The sequence below is a fragment of the Pseudonaja textilis genome, chromosome 10, assembly GCF_049901715.1.
Source record: "Pseudonaja textilis isolate UNSWEBS1 chromosome 10, rPseTex1.2, whole genome shotgun sequence".
Classification (NCBI taxonomy): Eukaryota; Metazoa; Chordata; class Lepidosauria; order Squamata; family Elapidae; genus Pseudonaja; species Pseudonaja textilis.
In genome coordinates, this window is record NC_141999.1 from 17960745 (window position 1) to 17981955 (window position 21211).

A 21211-nucleotide genomic window follows, 5' to 3' on the forward strand; every position below is an offset into this window, starting at 1 on the left:
AAAATATGTTTCAAGGTTCCTGCAAACTAGCTGCTTTGCCAAAGACACTTAACCATGCTACTTCAGACTAGAAAAGGATTCTTGGGTGTCCTGATTCAAGGGTACCCCAACTTTGGCGGAAGAAAAAAAATAAATCACACACTGTACTGGACATCTGCTCAAAAGCACATGGTATGTCTGTTTGTTCATATGCTAGCTGACACAGTAGTCAACAAAGATAATCTAAGAACTGGCTGGCATTCTTGCTGTTGCAACCTCTATCTAGGTGGGCGTTGGGGATGAGGAGTGTGCCACAGGGAACATCAATATTGGGACAGAAGGGGGAAAAAAACAGTTCAAAAGCTGGAAAGAGAGAGGGAGAGAGAAAGAGAAAGTGAGAAAGGGACGGAGGGGGAGGGGGGGAGTATGGAAAGCTGCATTTACCAAGTGCACCCAAGCTATAATTCACTTAAACAAACCAAACAGCCTGGCCTCAGGCAAGATATGAAACCACCAAAAGCCAACCAGGTTTTTAAAAAGCCAAATACTAGCAAGTTGAAGCTAGCCATTTTGGCTCTCTCCAGACCTTGAGGTCCGTCACCCCTTCAGCTGGTTGGTCCTGCAGGCTAGAGAAGATGGGCAGCGTGGCTGAGTCCGATCACATCACGTCTGCAAAAACGGGGGTCCTTCAGCCGCCAGAGGGGAAAAGGAACCCGCGTGGCGGTGGGGGGGAGAGATGGGAAGGAAGGAGGAAAAGGGGCAGGGCCAACTGCATCTGAACCCTTCAAGGAAAAGCTTGCGAATATACACTCGGGAGCGCGCACACGCGCGCAGACTGGCCCTTGCCAGTGCTTTCCGGGAATTCAGAGACCACACTTGGGGGGCAGGAGAGAAGGGGGGGCGTGTGGATATTGTACACCTCGCTGTGTTTCCCGGCTCCTTCCTTTTTGCCACCCGCCAACCAGACCCAGCGCTCCCTCCGCCCTCCAAAACAACCGCCGCCTTTCAGGATGCCACATACTCCCTTCCACCAGCTCTCACTCCCTCCTTTTCTCTCTCCCTCTCTCCCTTCCTCTCTCTCTCTCCCCCTCTCCCCCCTTCCTCCCTCCCTCTCTCTCTCACCCCTCTCACTCCCTCCCTTTCTCCCCCTCCTTCTCTCCCTCCCTCCCCTCCCTCCCCCTCCCCCTCCCTCCCTTTCTCTCTCCCTTCCTCTCCCCCTCCTCCCTTTCTCTCTCTCTCCCTCTCCCTTTCTCTCCCTCCCCCTCCTTCTCTCTCTCACCCTTCCTCCCTCCCTTTCTCTCTCTCCCTTCCTCCTCCCCTCTCCCCCTCTCTCTCCCTCCTCCCTTCTCTCTCTCACCCTTTCTCCCTCCCTTTCTCTCCCTCCCTCTCCCTCTTCCTCTCTCCCCCCTCCCTTTCTCTCTCCCCCTCCCTCCCTCCCTTTCTCTCTCCCTCTCTTCCTCCCTCTCCCCCCCCCTCCCTCTCCCTCCCTTCCTCCATCCCTTTCTCTCTTTCCCTGTCTTCCTCCCTCTCTCCCCCTTCCTCCCTTTCTCTCCCCCTCTCCCTCCCTTTCTCCCCTCTCCCTCTCTCCCTTTCTCTCTCCCTTCTCCTCTCCCCTCCTCCCTCTCTCCCTCCTTCCTCTCTCTCCCTCCTTCTCTCTCTCCCTTCCTCTCTCTCCCCTCCCTCCCTTCCTCTCTCCCTCCCCCCCCCCCTCCCTCCCTCCATCTCTCCCCCTCCCTTTCTCTCTCTCCCGGCAGCTCCTTTGTCCCTCCATCCCTTCCTCCCTCCATCTGCCAGCTGACAAGCGACCAACCCCACTCGCGAAAGGCTAAAGCCGGGCTATCGCCGAGGACCGCGGGGCCCTCCGATGCCCTCTTCCCGCCGGGATCTCACCCCCCCCTCCTTCTGCCAGCTCCCTCCAGCCGCAGCGGAGCCCACCCACCCGCTTTGCCCCGCGTCCGGACCACCGCAGCCTCCGCCTCCACCTCCTCCTCCCTGACCGCGCGGTAGCTCCCCGCCATCCCTTCCCTCCGCCAGCCCGGCATCCTCCCTCCCTCTCCCGCTTTCCCTGCAGCGCGGCTCCTTACTCGAACATAGCCCGGCGCGGGCAAATGCAGGGCGGGGGGCGGGCGGACGGCCCCCCCCCTCCCCCGCCCGGCCGGGATGGAGAGGCGAGCGAGGGTCCCGGCCGGCGGCCCCCGTTGCGCCGCGCGGAGGAAGAGGCAGGCCGTTCTCTGCCGCCCGCCCGCCCTCCCTCCCTGCCTCCTCCGACGGCGGCGGCGGCGGCGGCCGGCCGCCCCTTTTTGTCGCACTCACCCCCCCCCCTCGAGCCGCGCGGCCGCGAAGCCCAGGCGAAAGGGAGGGGCCAAAAGCAGGCGGCGAGGCTGGGAGGAGCGGCGAGGCGAGCTCCGCGGGTGCGTGGAGACCTCTCCGCCCTCGTGGAAAGCGGGGGCGTGGGGGGGGGGGAAACACGAGTGGGGTGAGGGGGATACCCAGGGAAGGCAGGCCTGGTTGGTCGCGACGCCCCCGGCTCGGCTTCCCATAAGCTGCTTTTCCCCGGGGAAGGAGCCGAAACCTCCCCGGGCGGATTCCTGGGTTAAACGGGGACCGAGGGAAAGGGCTGCGGCTGAGCCCCGCCAGCCGACCGGGGCCTCCTCAGGCGGTTGACCTTGGCGAATCAGAAGGACGCCTCGCCTGTCTAGGCCCGTACCCCGCACGAGGCGCCTCGCCTCTTTCTCCTACCCACCCACGGGCGCACGTGTGTAGGGGAGGACGGCTGAGGCGCAGTTTCCAACCGGCGCCCCAAAAACGTGTGGACGCGGCTCCTGTTGTTCCCAGCAGGAGCAACGCTCCTTTGGGGTGGGGGACCCCTGGGGTTGGGGAAAGAAGCGGTGCTTTGAAGCGGTGTATACACTAAGAAGCAGAGACGTTCCCCTCCTGACAACACAAGCGTGTGTAGTCAAGGCTGTGGTTTTCTCAGTTGCAAAGTAGGGCTGGGAAAGTTGCACCATAAGGAAGGCTGGGCGCCAAAGAGTAGAGGCCTTTGAACTCTGGTGCTGGAGGAGAAGACGCCTGCTGAGTCCCTTGGACTAGTGGTTGCCGAGAATTTTGGTGGTCCACAGAGAAATGTCACACCCAAAGCGATTAATCCAGGCTGCACCCACATGGCCTGCAGGAACACAGGGCTTGCATCACTTGCATTGTGAACAACGGGAGGTAGTGAGGGGAGGGGGGAAAGGGCAGGGAGGGGGAACTTGGCCCACGCACCCCACTACACGCCTTGCCTGGCCACTGGGCTGCTTCTATCTGCTTCTTTCTTCTGCTTTTGACTGCATACAAGGAAAGCAGCAAAACACCCTTTCTTTCTCTCCCCCAAACTCCACCAGAAATGAGTCTTTGGGACCCTGCAAGGCCTCCTGCTCCAAGGGGCTTTGCCAGCGTGACAAGCCTCACAAAGACTCATTTCTGGCCGAGTTTGGGAGAGAGAAAGACTTCTGCTTTTCTTGCATGAAGCCAAAAGTCTCTCTTTCTCCCCCGAGAACAGAACTGGGGACAGTATCCTGCAATCCCAAATAATGATTGATTGATCAGTAGGAATTTTCCTGCAGACTTTTTTGGGGGGATTTTCCCAGGGTCTCTGGTCCACGGGATTTAAAATTATGAATTTGGTGGTCCCTGAGGTCCAAAAGGTTGGCGACCCCTGTCTTGGACAGCAAGGCCATCCAACCGGTCAGTCCTAGAGGAGATCAACCCTGACTGCTCTTTAGAAGGCCTGATCCTGAAGATGAAAGTCAAATACTTTAGCCACCTCATGAGAAGGAAGGACTCCCTGGAGAAGAGCCCAATGCTGGGAAAGACTGAGGGACAATAGAAGAAGGGGACGGCAGAGAATGAGGTGGCTGGATGGAGTCACTGCTCAGAGACCCTTGTTTGCGAGATGGGCAGTCCTATCAATTTGACAAATAAATAATGAATCCTATTTGTCATTTACTTCCATTTCTCTCCTGGTCATCCATTGTGCCGATTAGTGTACATTCAAGATGATAATAAAGTTATTATTCTATTCTTTCTCCTAAATTGGAGACAGCAATCAGACATTCTCTGTAAAATCTACAGATCGTCCTTGACTTACGACCATTTGTTTAGTAACTGTTTGAATTTATAATGGCATGGACTTAACTGTCACAGCATCTCCATGGCCACGGGGTCAAAATTTGGACACTGGCATCTAGCATGTGTTTGCAATGGTTGAAGCATCCTGCAGTGACATGACCGTCACTTGCAACCTTCCTTACAAGATTCCAACAAAGTCAATGGCGGAAACTGGATTCACTTAACAACTGTGGCAAAAAAATGTAAAATTGACCACAGCTCACTTAATGGCGGCTTTGCTTAGTGGCAGAAATTCCCAACTGTGGTCATAAATCAAGGACTACCTACCTGTATGCCAATTCAAAGCACTTTATAAATACATAAGGATAATTTGAGGCATTTGATCAGCTCTTCTGCACTGAACTTTTCAAATCAGCTTTTATTTTTTTCTGTCCATAGAAATTAGAATGAATCTCTCTGCACCTTATTTCCTTAAAATGATTTTTTAATGACTGCTGGTGTTCACATCTTAATTCAGAATTGCAATTGGTTATATGTCATTAAGTCTTATGTTGACTCTTAGCAAGCACATGGATATTCTCTGTGTGATTTATGACCATTCAGAACTGCTTTTCTAAATTCGAAAGAATGGACGGAAGGGAAGGGAAAGGAAGATTTCCAATACTCCCTGCCAGATTTCAGAAGAAAATTCAATAGGGAAACCAGAGGAAACCCTGAGGTCGCTCCCACCCATTGCTTTTTTGCCCACCCATGTTCGTTTTGTTTCTGTTTAAAGAAATATCACTGAAACAAAGACTCAGAGGGACACGGGCTGTCTAGTGGTGAAACAGATTATCAAAGTAACTCATTTTGGAGATCTGCTACAGCAAATAGAACCATAAATAAACCAATGGGTAGAGCTCAAGCAAGCACTAAATTGCCCCAAACGGAACATCTTTATTGTGGTCAATGACTAGGCCATAAAAGTTACACAAATAAACGTTTTCCTGATTCAATGAGTTGTATGAAATCAGCCCTTCAAAGATGTTCCAGTTTCAAAAAAAGTAACCCATCATCTCGGAAAGGATCGCATTCGAGAATTTTAAGTAGGGGATTCAGAATCAGAAATGCAAAATTAGCTCATTTCAAATATTGACAGAAATCCAGTTTGGAAGATGGTCAATCCGATTATACTTAACTAGTCGTTGAACCGACAAAAAGTGAACTGGAAATCTGAAAGGATAGGATGGGATTTTCATCCTTTTGGGGAAGGGGGTTGATTTTTAACAAGTTACCAGAATTAGCAATTTTCTCAATCTATAACCCCCCACCCCCCAAAAAAATCTAAGGCATTTAAAAAAGATTCATCCACCCAGGCAAATGCAGCTTGTAAAAAAATCTGGATATGATTTTATCTAGGATTCCTTTGTAGAATTGAATGAAGACCTTGATTTGTGTCTGACAGGCTCATCCGTTTTTAAAGAGTTAATGCAAGCAGGTACCAAAACGTGTTCTTGGATATTGTGGTTCTTTTTGAATCTCCACAATGCAAATGCAATTTTGGTGCTTGTACCTGGATAAGAATTTAGCAAAGTGTCTGATTTTGCAAATTGGGTGGAACAGGGATTAAAAAACATGAGAAAGCACAGTTGACAATTTCGTCTACCCCTAGTTGAGGGCAACAGCAGACTCAAAGACATCCCAATCTGCTTTCAGAGAAAAACATTTGACCCAATTCTTACTCCACCCAGAACATATGATCTCTCCAATACCTGTAATTACTGTTCGATTTCATAATCATTGTCACATGAATGGTGCGCTATGGACGCTCTGTAGCAATTATCATAGTGGTTGCATTATTGAAGGTAATGTTCCATTATTTTTCTATGCAAAGAATTAAAGACAAAAAAATCATGGAACCTGCCATGCATACAAAAAGAATGGCCAGAAAATTAAGGACTTTTATGTTTCAATTATGTCTTTTTAAAAATAAAACAGTGAGGTCTGTTGATGGGGAGGAAGACTAAGAGAGGATAACTAACTCCCAGCTTTAAATGCAGCCATTGTTTTATGCCAACTGAAGTTTACTGAGGTTAACATTCCGATTCTCGTGTCATCCAAAACTGTTTTAATGGCAGATGTTCGTCCCAAAGCTACTATGCCAACTGACAGCCAGGCAGCAGAGAACTTCCAGTTTAAACAGAACAACTACTTTTGACCTACTGACACTTCCTCCCCACATACTGCAATTTTTAACTACAGCCACATCATTCAAATTTTGGAGTGGGGGGAGGAAGAGTTGAACCAGTAAAGCAAAAGGCAGCATGTTCTGCTTCCGTTTGGCTTGGCACGTGCTTCCAGGCCCCGAAGAATGTGAAGTAGGAGTCTTTGTTTGCTTTGCAAGACAATAAAACTGAAAGCAAACAAGGGTCGAGATTTGTCAGACATTCATACTGTACAGCCATGAATCCGGTATTCTTCTAGCAAGAGCCAACAACACATGGTATGTGTGTGTGTGAGACTAAGCCAATCGCTGAAGGAGAAATACTTGTTTCTTTTACTCTCCTCCTGCTACTTCTACTAAAATTACCACTTGTTGCTATTTGTGTCTAATCAAAAGAAAATGTATAGGCACCCACGTGGCTTCCTCTGTAAGGCAAGATAGCAAAAAAGAATTAGAAAAATAGCACAGTTCTAAGAGAAATCAGCTCAATTACACCCAGGAATTTAAAAAAAATATGCACACAAAGTCTGGGTCACATATATCAATAAGACAGTCTAAATCCTGGTTTGCTGGCTACATCAGAGTGGGTTAGACTAGCAAAGCATGCCAAGTCGAAAGCAAACGAACCACACCATTTAGTCTGTAGTATGGACAAAGGCAGACAAACTTGTTAAAGGTACAATGAAGTTAACAGCTTGTGGTTTGCATGCACTAACTCATTCATTCTCTTAGCATGGTATGTGAACCTCTAGGATTAAAATATGATCGGTTTCAGCATAGCATCATTTGGGAATACAACAGTTTATGCTTGCTGTTATTACATAGGCCAGCTTTTGTGCAAGATGACCTCCTGGAAATATGAGGGTACTTCTATAGCAGGGGTGTCAAACTGGCTGCCCACGGGATAGTTGCATCATGCGCAGACCACGTCCACCCTAGCTCCACAAATGGGAAAAAAGTTGGGAAATGGCACGTAACAGCCATGTAACGCAGCGAGTTTGACACACCCATGTTCTATAGGATAATTCCATTGCTTCTAATAAAGGTTCTCGTTGCTTTTAACACTTAATTAACATATATTCTTTAGTGGGTCAGACATTGTTGCAAAGAATGTGAACAATTCTGGTACAGCAAATTTCTCAAGATGTAGAAGGAATGGCATAATCTGGGGGGAGGAGTCAAAAATGGGCTCAGCCTAGAATCTCTACATAGCCTCAAATGGACTAAGTCCAACTCCCCCTCCCCCTGAATTCTGTCAACCCTTCTCTAGCATCAAAACAGTGCTGTTATTTGAGTAGATTCCTGGCATAAGCAAAAGAATGGCAACAGAACTTCACATGTGGTCCTGGTCTTTCACGCCCAACACAACATCAGCTTAAGAGCTTTCCAAGACACCTGGTTCTTCCACAGCAACACCAACACTTGCGAAAATGTATCCCAAAAGACTTTTATTTTCTGGACCGTAAGAATAAATGTTATGTATTGCATTTGCTAACAAATCAAACAACGCTTTGATAATCAGGGTCATACAATGTATTTTTAACTCATAATGTGGCTTGGTGGGGATACGAGTCTAAGCTGAGATTTCTTCAAATCATGTTTCATAAAACTTAGCTTAGTGTAACGTAGAGTCCAGCTTAGGAAAGCTGTGAAAACTTCAGGTGGGATTACACAATGCTAGAAAAAGGGTTTGACTGATTTTGATTTACTGTTTTAACATGTGAACCAAGCATGCAATATGAACCCATGCACTTTACAAGCCAACCATTGCTTTCCACTACTGATGACAAGCCCCAGCCTTGTGACCAAATTTCAGATATGATGGAACTGTGCTGTAATAATAACTGGCAGGTCTATTCCCACCCACGCTCCCCTTCCCCCAAAGGAGCAAATGTTAATCCAATTCAAATCTTACTCCCTATAGAGCCTGAGAATAAAAACAATACAGGGAGATCAAGAGCATAAGGGGAATGGAGGGGATGAGATAAACACACACTCATCTCTTATTTCCATCGATGAAGGGAACAGTGGCATTTCTGGATAGCTTTTCTTTAAAAAAAAAAAAGTATCACAGGATCAATGTTGCCTATCAGAAACACATAAAAAACACAGTCCCTCTCCTTCCACCCCAAGGACTGAGACAACCAAACCAAGCCTTGGTCCTGCTGTTCCCATCTTTATTTGTAGAACTCATGTTCCTGTTCGTCTTTCTTGATGACTGTTTTGTAGGCTTTTTCAAAGTCCTTGGCGAGGACAATGTAACGGTTCTCCCGTACGGCCAGCATCCCAGCCTAAAAGGGAAGAATGAGAAGATAAGGAGCTGGGAAGAAGGGAAAATGTTTCAAACACCAACTATGAAAAAAAGGGAGCGCTCACAACAAAAGAAGAGAGGTGGAAAGACATCCTGTAGCAAGGGTCAAAGGCATGTTCTTGTTCTTGATTTATAATTCACACCATCTGGGCAAGATGTTCTGGTAACTGCAGTCCAATGTAATTGCCCAAGGAAGCAGTAGCCTCCCTTCAATGGATGTCAACGAACTGTTGATTATGTTAACATTTGGATTCCTGCACTGAAAACTAAAGTATGTTTGCACTTCCCAGCCCACTACAGCCACTGCAAATATAGACACATACAGATACCATACAAATCCATTTATGCAGAGGGTCCCTACTTTAATTCCCAATTCCCAACTGGTTAGAAACCAAAACTAATATTGCTGTTTGCTGGATCTCATTCAGCAATTTTCCCCTTTACTTCCATATATAATGCTTTGTTTCATCTTCTCTTTTATCCCACATAAGTGGAAATGCCACCGATGGGGGGTGGGGGGAGATGTCTGCTAAAAGCTACCACTAGAAGAATAAACCCAGTGCGACGGGTAAGATATCAGGTGTAACGCTGGCAAGGAACCTTAGTCCTCCTACAGAGTTTGTTATAGAGGCAAGATCCAAACTCGTGACTCCCAGCTCATAGCTTAAGTTCCTGGCTACCAGCCTACACACGTTCTCTCACAGCAGTTGACCCAAGAGGAGCATGATTCACAGCCTAACATTTCATGCCCGTTTTTTTTTTTTCTCCTCCTCTGAAGATGTTTCTCATTTCCCCAATCGTTAAGATTGCTAGACAAGAATAAAGAGGAAGTGGAGCTGAAAACTGATGGCCATCTGCTTCTTTGGAGCACCTAACAAGAGCATACAAACCTCCTGGCAAATGGAGTTGATGTCAGCTCCCGAGATCTTATCAGGTCGTGCCACATCTAGGAGGAGTGAAGGAAAGAGATAGGAGAGAAAAGGCCCAACCTGACCATCCCACAATTTTAGCTAGCTGACCTTCTGCAATTGGGATTATTCTCTTCTAAGTGGTCACCTTTCTATTTGACCCAGTGAAAATGTTACAGGAAAAATCAACAGATGGGGACCAATTATTGAAATAAAAGTTAAGTAATCACTTCATTGGAAAGGGTACAGATTCTCCCAATCAAGCTTCACCAGGATTGGAGCCTCCTTTCCTTCTGAAGTATTATAGTGCCTGATGGGCCTGATGAGAATTGGGAGGAATCCCGGCAGTAACACAAAATGGAACTGGTTGATATCCCATTTCATAACAAAGAGCCCTGGCAGATTAGGCAAGAACACAACGAACGCCCAACCCCCTTGCTTTGTTTTCAAAGCCAAACAGAAAACAGCTCTAACCACTCAGGAGAAACTATTATAGCATGAATGCTCCCTCCCACGGTAGCCGCCTCTAATTTGTTCCTGGAGGAGGAATCCTTTGGACAAGCAGCAGCAACTCCTGCAACGCAACAATTGGTGGAGTGAGCGGGAAGAATGGCCCCAGGAAAGCAGCTGAAATTTATGCATCTTAAGCAATGACTGAAACATTGAAGTTTTTTTTTGTTTACTAAATGTTTATCCTGCCCTTGATTCAGAAGCTCAAGGTACTCCACACAGCACTGTTCCTTTTATTTTTCTCCCAATAATGACCCATGGACCTACATTGGACTAAGAATGAATGAATGACTGGCCCAAAGTAACATTGTGAATTTCTATGGATAAGGGTAGACTAGAATTTGGGTCTCTTTTCTCCAACACCTTAACCAGCATTCCAGTCCTGGATCAGGGAGGCTCAGGTGCAAGTCCTCACTTGAATTTATAGGTCACAGGGTGACTCTGAGTCTGGTATCCACTCTCAGAATAGCCTACTTCATAGACTTAGAAGGGAAAAATAGAGAGAGGGGTCTATATACACAACTTTGAATTAACAGAAAAAAGGGAGGATAAAATGAAATCATACAATTATGAGATGCTGGAAGTTGAATACTTTGCCCCAATAAGATGTGCTAGACCCCAGTCCTTGGTCCCTTGCAACCTGCTGCCTGAAGTGGAAGCTATAATCTATCTCAAAGGGGGAGTCCTGAGCAACTTTACATAATTTCTTTACAAGAATATTGGGTTGGAAAGAATTTCCAAAAAAAAAACCCAGAACACTGAAACAGATTCCAACCATTCTGCTCTATAGATCAGGGGACTTCAAATTTAACAACAGCAGCCAGAGCTGAGGAATTCTGGGAGTTGAAGTCCGTAAGTCTTAAAAATAGTTAAGTTTGGAGACCCCTGCTATAGATGAATGTAGTAATGTCCCTCCAATAAGGCACACACAAAAAAGGGTCTCTTCTTTTGACCAAGTTCTTGTCAAGGATACAATCTTCCAGGTCCACCTCCTCAGATAGATTCATCTTGCTGGTGATAGTAGAGAAGATTAAGCGCTTTTGGCGTCTATCTGGCAGAGGAAACTCGATTTTACGATCTAGACGGCCCGGTCGGAGCAAAGCAGGATCAAGGGTGTCTGCTCGGTTTGTGGCCATTATTACCTGTGGTCAAAAGAACAAGAAGAAACCACACCAATCCTGAATTTTGAGGTGCCAATTCAGCCCAAAGCTATATTCATGGCTTGTGTACCCTTCAACACAGCTGATTAAGGCAGATAGTGAACTGAAGTTTAATAAGTAAACTGTGAGAATCTTTCCCCAGTCTGAAATTTTCCTCACTTTAGCAACGCCAAAAAGCTTGGAATTGTTATGGTAGGTTCCCTGACTGACAAGGATTCAGAAAACCATCAACTGCCTGTAACTTCTTGCCTCTTCGTTGGATTGTAGGAATGCTACTAAAAAGAAAAAAAAATCCATCTGTAAGGTGATGAATTGATTCTAAATGGGCAAGAGTTCCATTAATGGAATTTCTTGTAATCCCAGCCCAGACTTCAAAGATGCTTGGAAAAAACTTATTATTTTAGGTATGTGCCAAAAAAAAAACTGACGTAGATGGGCAAGGAAGCTGCACAATTTTGTTTTTGACATGGCAAGTGCCTCAGTAGATTATCAGCCATTATGAACGGTGGGCTAAAATTTTATCAATTGCAATATATTAATTTTGGATACTTTCCAGGGATTTGGGAGGTGTTTTCTCCTCCTCCCTTTCATACACATGCACATCATATTGAGCACTGTATTTTTGCAGCGCAAAATGAAGAAAAGTGGAAGGAGATAATTGTCTTCCTAGATCATTCAAGTCACCTTTAAGCCCCAACGCACCTTGACATTAACATTCTGGTCAAAGCCATCCATCTGGTTGAGAAGCTCCAAGAGAATCCGCTGAACCTCCCTGTCCGCTGTGGAGAGACCAACAAACTATCAGAAGACGGCAGGTAAGAGAAGCAGTCCATGCTTTCCTCTATATTCCACACCTTACACATTCATTCCACAGACTTTCAAGGACATCACACCAGCCTGTGCACCCCTCTGGGAAGCAACTCAAAATCAAAAGAACTCTATTTTTTATTCACACTCCCAAGTTTCAACTTGTTATAAATATGGACAAAATACTGAAGAGGAACCAGAATCTCGTGAAACTTTCAAAAATAGATAAACGAAGCAAGAAGTTTTGCAACCTATCCTCTTAGGGTTTTCCCTAATTTAGATATGTTTTAATGTTGCAATTCTTCTCTTCCAAACCAATTCTACAGAATGGCTGAGTTTGGTTAAGGAGTTTACTATTTCCTATAATTAAGAGCTGCCAGTATTTCTAACCTCCCATTTCTTAAATCTTCACTTGTTATCCTATACCTCCCCAAACCTAATTAAACTCTCACACCATTGAACAAATCTGCACAAAGGTAATAAAGAGGGCTTAATTTACCAAATGTTGAGAAATGAGGGAATTTAACAAATCCAGGCCTAACCCTGGGAAAATGGCCTTGCAGATATTATTTAAATATAAAACCCACATCTTTCACCACTAGCCACTCTTCATGTAGCTATTAGAAGCTGCAATTCACAAACACAGAAACACAAACCCACCTAGAGAGAAATTCTCTTCTGGCTTTCATAGGCCAACCCAACACAGAAGATACTGAGGTCAACAGATAAAGAACTTTTGCAAACTCAGAGTTCCAACACACTGTGACAAGGGAGGGAAAAAGTAATGCACATATATTGTAACCTGGACCACGCGATTCTCAGCAGCCAAGAACTGGATAGCTACTAGAGATTTATACCACTAAAGAAATAATGTCAAACCTATTTAGTCCCTAATGCAAATCAGGAAGAGAGGGAAAATAACTGAGGCACACATAAATACTTAGCATGAATCAGGAGGAAACTGTTCAGATTTCGTTACCAAATAACTCAAGTTTCAGGATTCACAACACATCGAATCATCAGCATCAAAAAGCTAGGTTTTCACAACAAACAAACAAACACACACACACACACATACACACACACACAACAAAAGCAAGTAATGTTAAACAGGAGCATGAGGCCAGATCAAACTCAGCCAGATATATAAATTCAGCCATACAGTCTTTCACTAACATGATTAAGTGTATTGTATAAACACGGCAATGTTTTCCCTTCTTTTATTTTGGCTTAACTTCAGCATTGCTTTTAAGATAAAAAGCCTTTTCAGAGTGGCTTACCTAATACAGATAGATAAAATAATCACAAAGTTCTAGTTAATGACAGCAGAAGCATAATTCAGCTGCTAAATCAGTGGGGGCATTGCTAGGGCACAGTAAGCAAAAAGGCAGGTTAATTTCCATGGCACACTATTTCCACCTCCCCAGAGCCCTGCGGTGTGGACATCTCTGTAACAGCCAGAAAGTATCCAGGCAGCACGGCATTCCCATTCTTCGAACACCCTCCAGCTTCTACCCAAATAATCCAGAGCTGCCTTTCAAAATTCAGCTGTTTCTGCTTGCCAACTCACCTCCAGTCTGGGCATCAAAACGCTTGGTGGCAATGGCATCGATTTCATCGATGAAGATGATGGCCGGTGCGTTCTCTTTGGCCAGTCGGAAAACATCCCGGACCATGCGTGGCCCCTCACCCAGGTACTTCTGCACAAATTCAGACCCCACTACCCGAATGAAAGCAGCTGGGAGGGAAGATATCATGACTCTGGGTTATTGTCACAGCAGGCTGAATTATGCATAGGATTGTGCAGGAGTCAGTGTATATTTATGAAGCGATATACATTTGAGGTCAAGCTTGCACTGTAGATGGTTTCCAGAGTAACCACATGTTAATTTCCACCAGTTGAACTAAAAAGGTTCAGAGAGGTAGCCTATTCTTCTCTAAAGAGGAAGATGGTAATACACATTCTAAGACGCCTCCAACTCCAACGTCCACTTGCCCTTGGTTAGCAACTGTTTTCGCATCCATGTTGGCATCTTAAAAGTACAACATTTAAACCTTGCCCATTTTCAGCTTCAGAAAGTGTCAAAAAGGTTGGCAATAAAACATTAAAATAGCTCAGATAGGGGAGGAATCTATCCACGACACATGGTAATATAACCAAAACCATACTTACCTGTGGTGTGATGGGCCACAGCTTTGGCCAGCATAGTCTTTCCACAGCCTGGGGGCCCATACATTAACACGCCCCGTGGAGGATCTATGCCAATCTATAAAAGAGGCACAGAAGGAAGCAACAAGCAATGAAAGAATTAATTTGTGAGGCCATCGTGGTTTACTTTTTCCCAGATTTAATGAAGATGCCCTCAGTCTCAAATGGCTGCAGTATGGACATCAATACTTCAATATTATATAGCTCTCGCTGTCGATGCTAAGATTAAGCCTCTGAATCCAGTCAATTATTAATCCTACTGTGCTGCTTTGTCTGGTGACAAATAGCCAAAACTACATTGGTAGTTATACATTAAACGAAGCGTAACTTAGCATTACGTGCCTAGCATTGTTTTCATTGTTGGTGCATCCAATGAGCTTTCTGGTTTTATTGCAACGAGCTCTAAATAATGACTCTGCTTGTATCCTAAGCCATTAACTTATAATAGCTAGGTACACAACACTGTGCAAAAACAAGAGAATTTCACAGCCTAGGACAATAGGCAAAACTTAGCTAGCTACTGGGTAACTACTATATCATCAAGACTGCGTGCTTCTTTTGACCTATATTTCTTCCTGTCACATAACTGCTAATACCTCAGCTTAAGCAGCACTTGACACTTCAGAATGTTATGTTCTTGTTTGTTTATCTACTTGTTTATTTGCCTGCCGTTGGGCCATATCAAAATGCAAAGTTCCAGAAACAAATTATTACAAAAATTTGGTAAAAGCAATTTAAAATGGAATTGGAATAAAATAAGATTTAAAATGAAATTGGAATAAAACAGTCTAAAATGAAATTGGAATAAAATAATTTAAGGTGTCAAATATGATCAAATGACATTTTGGTATCACCCCTACAATCTACCCCAAATTATGTTAGAAGAGATAGGTAATGCATAAAATGTGCTTGTCCATCTTCTCATAACCTGAGCAAAACAGCTTAGGAGAAGTTATTATGCTTGAGCTGAGTGGGAGGAGATCAAATGCCTTATATAGCAATAGCACTTAGACTTATATACCGCTTCACAGTGCTTTGCAGTCCTCTCTAAGCGGTTTACAAAGTCAGCATATCGCCCCCAACAATTTGGGTCCTCATTTTACCCACCTCGGAAGGATGGAAGGCTGAGTCAACCTTGAGCCTGGTGGGATTTGAACTGCCAAATTGTAGGCAGCTGGCTGCAGAAGTAGCTTGCAGTATTGCACTCTAAACACTGCGCCACAGAGGCTCCTTATATGGGTTTGGAAGAAGTTTTGAAAAACAGAAATGAGATATAATGATAATAAAAGGACAATTTGTTTTCACTTCTGTTTGCGGACTTTCAGCTCTGAAATTTAGAATACCTGTTTGTAAAGTTCAAAGTGAGTGAGGGGCAGCTCCACGGCCTCTCGGACTTCCTGCTTCTGAATATCCATCCCACCAATGTCAGCATACATCACATCTGGTTTTTGATCTATTTGGAACAAATGGACACTGATAAGCTTTCATCCCAATAGCTACCCATCCTTGCAAGCAACCCTTGAGTCTATGTTTTACTTGCTCTCAATTCAAGAAATGACACACAGGTAGTCTTCGACTTACAACCGTTCGCTTAGCGGCTTTTCAAAGTTACGACAGACCTCCCCAGGAATCCTTATAAATACTATCCCAAAGGTCCAATAGCTGCCACCACCCCATGGTCACGTGACTGCACTTCGTGTGCTCAGCAACTACATGATGAGCAGATGCAGAAAAGAGTTAATTAGCCCATTCAGTCTCATATTTATCTGGAATTTTTGCAGATAAAATGACTATCTGGCAAACAAACACATATGCTCCATGCAGGCACACAGCAGAGTTGTTCACTAAGACTCCAGGATATTTATTTTCTGTGTCCCATAAAAAGTTCAAAAGAGGTGTTTAATTGGTAATAAAGTTAAGATAGATAGACGAACATCACCTGAAGTCAGCATCATAATACTGCTATCAGCCTCAGGAGGCAACACATCCACCAGCGCATTACTGTGCTTGTGTAGGGCCACAGAAGCATTGGGCTTCAGCAGTTCACGGTCAATGGTGCTCAAGATTCGGACGTAGTAGTTAGAGCCTGCATTGGAAACGTTCACAAGATTAGACCAGGCCCTAATTCTACTTCCAAGGAATGGCGAGTATGGAAGATCACTGAGGACTATCGCTGATACAGGGCTGTGTCCATCCCTTCTTTCTGAACAGCAGGGACCATCATGTCTAGCTGCAACTTCTATGCCTTAGAGCGCTGCTTTGAGATATTTGGGGGTGTTGATATGGCAGCCCTTAGACCAGGGGTGTCAAATACACAGCCCACAGGCCAGATCAGGAAACGGTGAGGGACAGGCCCATGCCACCCCATCTCCAGCCCACCTGAGCCACTCCCACCCCAGGCCCCCAAGGGCAAATAAAATCCTGATACAGCTGACGATGAGATCGAGTTTGACTCCCTACTTTACACCATCTAACAGAAATCAACATGGGCCTGTGAGCTACCAGGGAGGCAATTCAAGAAAAGAGAAGGTCTGCCATGAAGTTCCTTTCCTCAACTTTCCACAGATCAAGAGCCAGCAAAAAGGACAAGCACTACACCTGTGGTAGAACCAACAATGGCTGTGTTTTGATCCACTGCCTCCAGGAACTGGCCAATGACCAGTGGGATGCTCTGGATACGTTTCACCTCCTCCTGAGCATGCAGGAATTCTTTTTTAAGATTTTTCTGCTCATCCTTGATGTATTCTTCCTGGACCTCCAGGAATTCCAGCTCTTGCTGGAGTTTCTACAAAAAAGACAAAGAAAAGTGCAGCTTTTGTTGCGCCTGAATAATTCCCGCTTATAAAACGAAGCAAGGACAAGAGATAAGCAACCACATCATGACTTCCTGCTGAATATGTGTACCAGGTAGTATATTCTCCCTACTTGAATACCAGAAAAGTATGGGAAATGTACATTTTGAAATAACTTAATTGTATTCATTATTTTTGAAACAGTGGTTATATTTGTTTTTAAAATTCAAGGGGCATTCACAACTAAGAGTAGAGCTTTATGTTTGTAATCCAAAAAAAACAGAGCGAGACAAAAAAAAATGGAAGAAGGGAGCAGGAAAAACAAACGAAATGCTAGTTAAGGCGCACTTTGAAGCAGTACACTTTTACGGGGGGTGAGGGGGAGGACTGCAGTTATTTTCCCTGGTTTTTCCTGCCATAATGCTTTTCTTGGAGGAAAAGAGAGCAACAAACTTAGTAGTTCATTGTTCCGGAAGGCTAATAGCAAGAGCTAGAGCAAAAGTTATCAGACATAATACAAAAGATACAGAAGATATCAGACATAAAGAAGGAACTAAAGTGAGACCCTTGAATAAAATTCTACAGAGATCTATTTTTTTATATATTTACGGTATCCAGTTTGCTACACTTTATCAATCATACTGTACTTGAAACCAGGAGGCTACAAGTTCTAATTCTTAGGCATACAAGTCAATTGGGTGATGTCGGGCTAGTCATTCTCTCTCAGTCCAACCCACTTTACTGGGATGCTGTTAAGATAGACAGAAAAAGCATGATGTAGACTGCTTTGAGAGTTGCACAACATAAATGTAGGATATAAAATTAATAAATAATTTACTTCTTTTCTGTTTTATTTTTCCAATGTCTTTTGAACACAGACATAGTTGTAGACTAGGGGTTTCAAACTGGCTACCCACAGGCCCGATGTGTCATGCACAGGCCATGCCCACCCCAGCTCCGCGAAGGGGAAAAACATCGTGATACGTCACATGACGTCGCAAGTTTGACACCCGTGTTGTAGTCTGACAAATATAAAATGCAAATTAGAAACAATAACACTCTTCAGCACTGCTAAACCATAGTAGTATGAAGATCAGCTCACTTTATATCGGCTATATAGATCCTCGACATCCTCAGCTTCAGGAACTAGGAAGGAGAGGCCAGTCTGAGGTCTGGAAATAGAGAGAGCAGGAAGCTCATCCTATAAATTAAAACACAGATTAGATATAAATAACTTGGATATAGAATATCCCCCATTTTCTACATTTCATATAGTATGAATGATAAAGACCTGGAATTGCACAATATTCTGAGGCCAAAAAAATCCCAAAAAAGGAAACCAAAATAGGAGCAAAAAAACAAGTTTAACTTATACAATTGAATGTATTTGATCTTTATCTGACTTATTGAGGTGAATTGTATGCATCTAAAAAGAATGTGTACTTCATTTAAATTGCTTAAGGCTGATAAGGTTAACATTTCAAAATCAATACGTAGCACATGGTTTACTAAATTTGTGCAAATTTTTTATTTAGGATAGGGATAGCCGAAAGAAAGTTTCAACCATCTGTTTTGAGCAACACTTTTAACATCCAATATCAGCATCTATTAAACCACAGGGAGTTGTGGCTTCGTTACTTATCAGTTTTAGCAATCATAGTTGTTGCCAAAAAAAAGCAAACATTTCAGATGATTGAAGTTACTTACATGCCCATTCATTTGTGCAAAATCAGTAAAATTAATATAGGCCTAAGGCTTATGTAGTTTATGGCTTATGTAAGGAGAGAAATAAAGGATGCCGTGTATTTCTATAAAACATGACCTGTATATAAACAAAGTATGCCACATATAAAGTATGCCATGTATTTCTAACATTTAATCAGCTGACATTTACTGTTATCTTGAAGGACACATTCCATGTTAGAAATACATGGCACACTTTATTTCTCTCCTTACATTAAGCACAAACTCCAAAGCCTCAGGCTTATGTTCATTTTACTGATTAAGCCTTATTTCAAAATTTTGCACGTATGAATAGACATGTAATGAATTCCAACCTTTGTCAAACATTAGGATACATGCCAAAAGAACTGAGTGGGAAACAGGCAACACTAACAAACTAGATGTACCCAAAGGACCGTCCTTGGAATTCCTTTAAACCCCGAAGCCTAATTGGATAAAAGCTCCAACAGATAAAGTATTTAGCACTCTTTATTAAGTTTGCTCTTATCCCTACTTGTAGTGCAACCCTTATTTATCATCCAATAGATGGCTTTCTGAAGTCTCAATAGAATATTGGCGTAAGCTTCAGTGAAAAAGAGAATAATTTCCCAGAAAATGGTGAAAACTGAGATAAAGTAGTTGGTATAGGCCTGGAAACCAGTAGATCAGGGGTGTCAAACTTGATTTCATCGAGGGTCAGGGTTGTGTTTGACCTTGGGGGCTGGATGGGTGTGGCCAGGGTGGGCATGGCCAGTTCAATGTCACTTGTGTCAGAGGTGGTGGGGGGTGCCTTGTGGTGGCCGAGCACTCTGCCAGTGAAAATAGAGTTCGGGAGGGGCGGTTGCAGGAGGCCTTTGCAGCCACCTGATCTCAGTTTTCGCTGGTAGAAGAATCACAGGCCAGTCCTTCGCTGTTTCCAGGGTGGCACCACAGGCCAGATCTAAGCACCTCATGGGCCGGATCTGGCCCCTGGGCCTTGAGTTTGATACCACTGCAGTAGACTTTAGTTCTAATCCTTCCATAGGCACAAAAGCTAGTTGGGGTGGGGGTGGGGATTTGATCCAGTCCACCCCCCCTCAGTAAACCCCAACTCAATGTTGTTGTGGCAAAAAAATAGAAGGCTGGAATACAGATAGATAGTCCTCTATTTACGACCACAATGTCACTGAGAAATCTGTTAAGTGAGTTTTGCCCCCATTTTACAACTTTTCTAGATGAATTTGTTAAGTGAATCACTGCAGTTGTTAGTTGAATCTGATTGTTGAATAAGATTGTTAAGCAAATCTGGCTTCCCTGTTACTTTGCTTGCCAGAAAGTTGCAAAAGGGGATAACGTGTTCCCAGGATGCTACGATTTTCATAAATATGAAACCAGCTGTCAACCATCCAAATGTAAATCATGTGACCAGGGGGACGCTGCAATGGTCATAAGTGTGAAAAACAGTCATAATTCCCCCTTTCCCCCCACTGGCAGTGTCACTAAATGAACTGTTGTAAGTCAAAGGCTACCTGTATCAGGTATCTTCAATGTCTGGAGTCATACACAAATTCAAATTCAAACATTTATTGTCAGAGAACATGTGTACAATGAGATTGGCTGAGCCTCCTTTTGTGCACCCCCCCAACACAATTCACAGTGAAAGACAGAAAATCCCTAACCCAGTGAATCCTACTAACACATACACAATCCTATTGCACCAATGTGAATTTATTGCACGTCGGGCAGCCCGCAAGTCACTCGTACTATGTTGTTGTTGTACGATTATTTTGCGTTCAGGAGTCTGATAAAAACTACTCTTCAGTCTGTTTGTGCCTACATAGGCAATCTCCGGCTGCCTATGTAGCAGAAATAAAAGTAGGATGACATAGTAACAAGATCTAGACTGATATGAAAACCCCTCAAAGCGTTCATAAGAGAATTACCGCAGGCAATCAAAATACAAATTAAGTACAATCCGCTCTCAGTTGCATAAATCAAAACACGCCTCAAAAACACGGCCCGAGAAGGAGGGAACCTGCCGGCGGCCGCGGCCTGCTCTCACCCCCGCTGCCAGGCCTACCCACAAGCGGTGACTCGGCATCTCTGCCTCCCTCGTCTTCGTCCTTCGGGCTCCCGGCGCGCTCCGCCGCCTCCTTCCCATGCCTCGCAAGCGGAAGGAAGAGGGCCAAATCGTCTCCCCCCGCGACTTCGCTTCTGCTCCCTCACGGCTCGCTCTTTTCCCCCCTTTCCCACCGCCCCCCGTACCTGAGTTTTCTCCACCAAGATGCCGATCTCCTCCATCTTTAATCCCCTCGACCGGAAACCAGGCTGGATTATACCGCTTCCGGTCACCCTCCCAGGCCGGAGCGGGGAGAGGCTCACGGGAGTTGTAGTCCTTTGGGGAGTGGGGGGGGCGTTGAAAAACCCGGCTTTGATGGACACCTCTCCCGCCGTTGCTCCCGCCCCCGATCAGAATAGGTAGCCTGGAGGGGAGAAGAACGCCAGAGTACTTCCTTCTAGG

The 21211-nt window shown here is 44.7% G+C and overlaps 2 protein-coding genes across 4 annotated transcripts in view; both read right to left on the bottom strand.

Annotated features, from left to right (window-relative positions):
• The window catches only part of GRAMD1A (GRAM domain containing 1A), a 56605-nt gene extending 54359 nt beyond the window's left edge, over positions 1-2246 (bottom strand). For 2 of the 3 annotated variants that reach the window (XM_026718857.2, XM_026718856.2), the window contains exon 1: positions 2064-2245. In XM_026718857.2, the coding sequence (XP_026574642.1) occupies positions 2064-2071 (8 nt within the window). In that variant the 5' untranslated portion in view covers positions 2072-2245. Of the gene's footprint in view, positions 1-2063 lie in introns of all 3 variants that reach the window. The other variant, XM_087939937.1, reaches the window with a different exon arrangement.
• A 5477-nt stretch (positions 2247-7723) lies between these two features.
• PSMC4 (proteasome 26S subunit, ATPase 4) lies at positions 7724-21208 on the bottom strand. The gene is made up of 11 exons (XM_026718776.2): positions 20956-21208; positions 18092-18190; positions 16796-16982; positions 16137-16283; positions 15541-15650; positions 14162-14255; positions 13559-13726; positions 11884-11960; positions 10995-11163; positions 9494-9549; positions 7724-8583 (listed from the first exon to the last, which is right to left on the bottom strand). The coding sequence occupies exons 1-11, from the start codon at positions 20989-20991 to the stop codon at positions 8470-8472; spliced, it is 1257 nt and encodes a 418-aa protein (XP_026574561.1). The 5' UTR covers positions 20992-21208; the 3' UTR covers positions 7724-8469.
• Between the last annotated feature and the right edge of the window lie 3 nt (positions 21209-21211).

Excerpts from the sequence above, each read along its gene's own strand:
- PSMC4 (XM_026718776.2), bottom strand. The coding sequence starts at position 20,991 with ATGGAGGAGATCGGCATCTTGGTGGAGAAAACTCAG. Across the intron at positions 16,983-18,091 it reads ATCTATATAGCCGATATAAA|AAACTCCAGCAAGAGCTGGA; the intron begins GTGAGCTGATCT and ends TCTTTTTTGTAG. Across the intron at positions 13,727-14,161 it reads TGTGGCCCATCACACCACAG|CTGCTTTCATTCGGGTAGTG; the intron begins GTAAGTATGGTT and ends CTTCCCTCCCAG.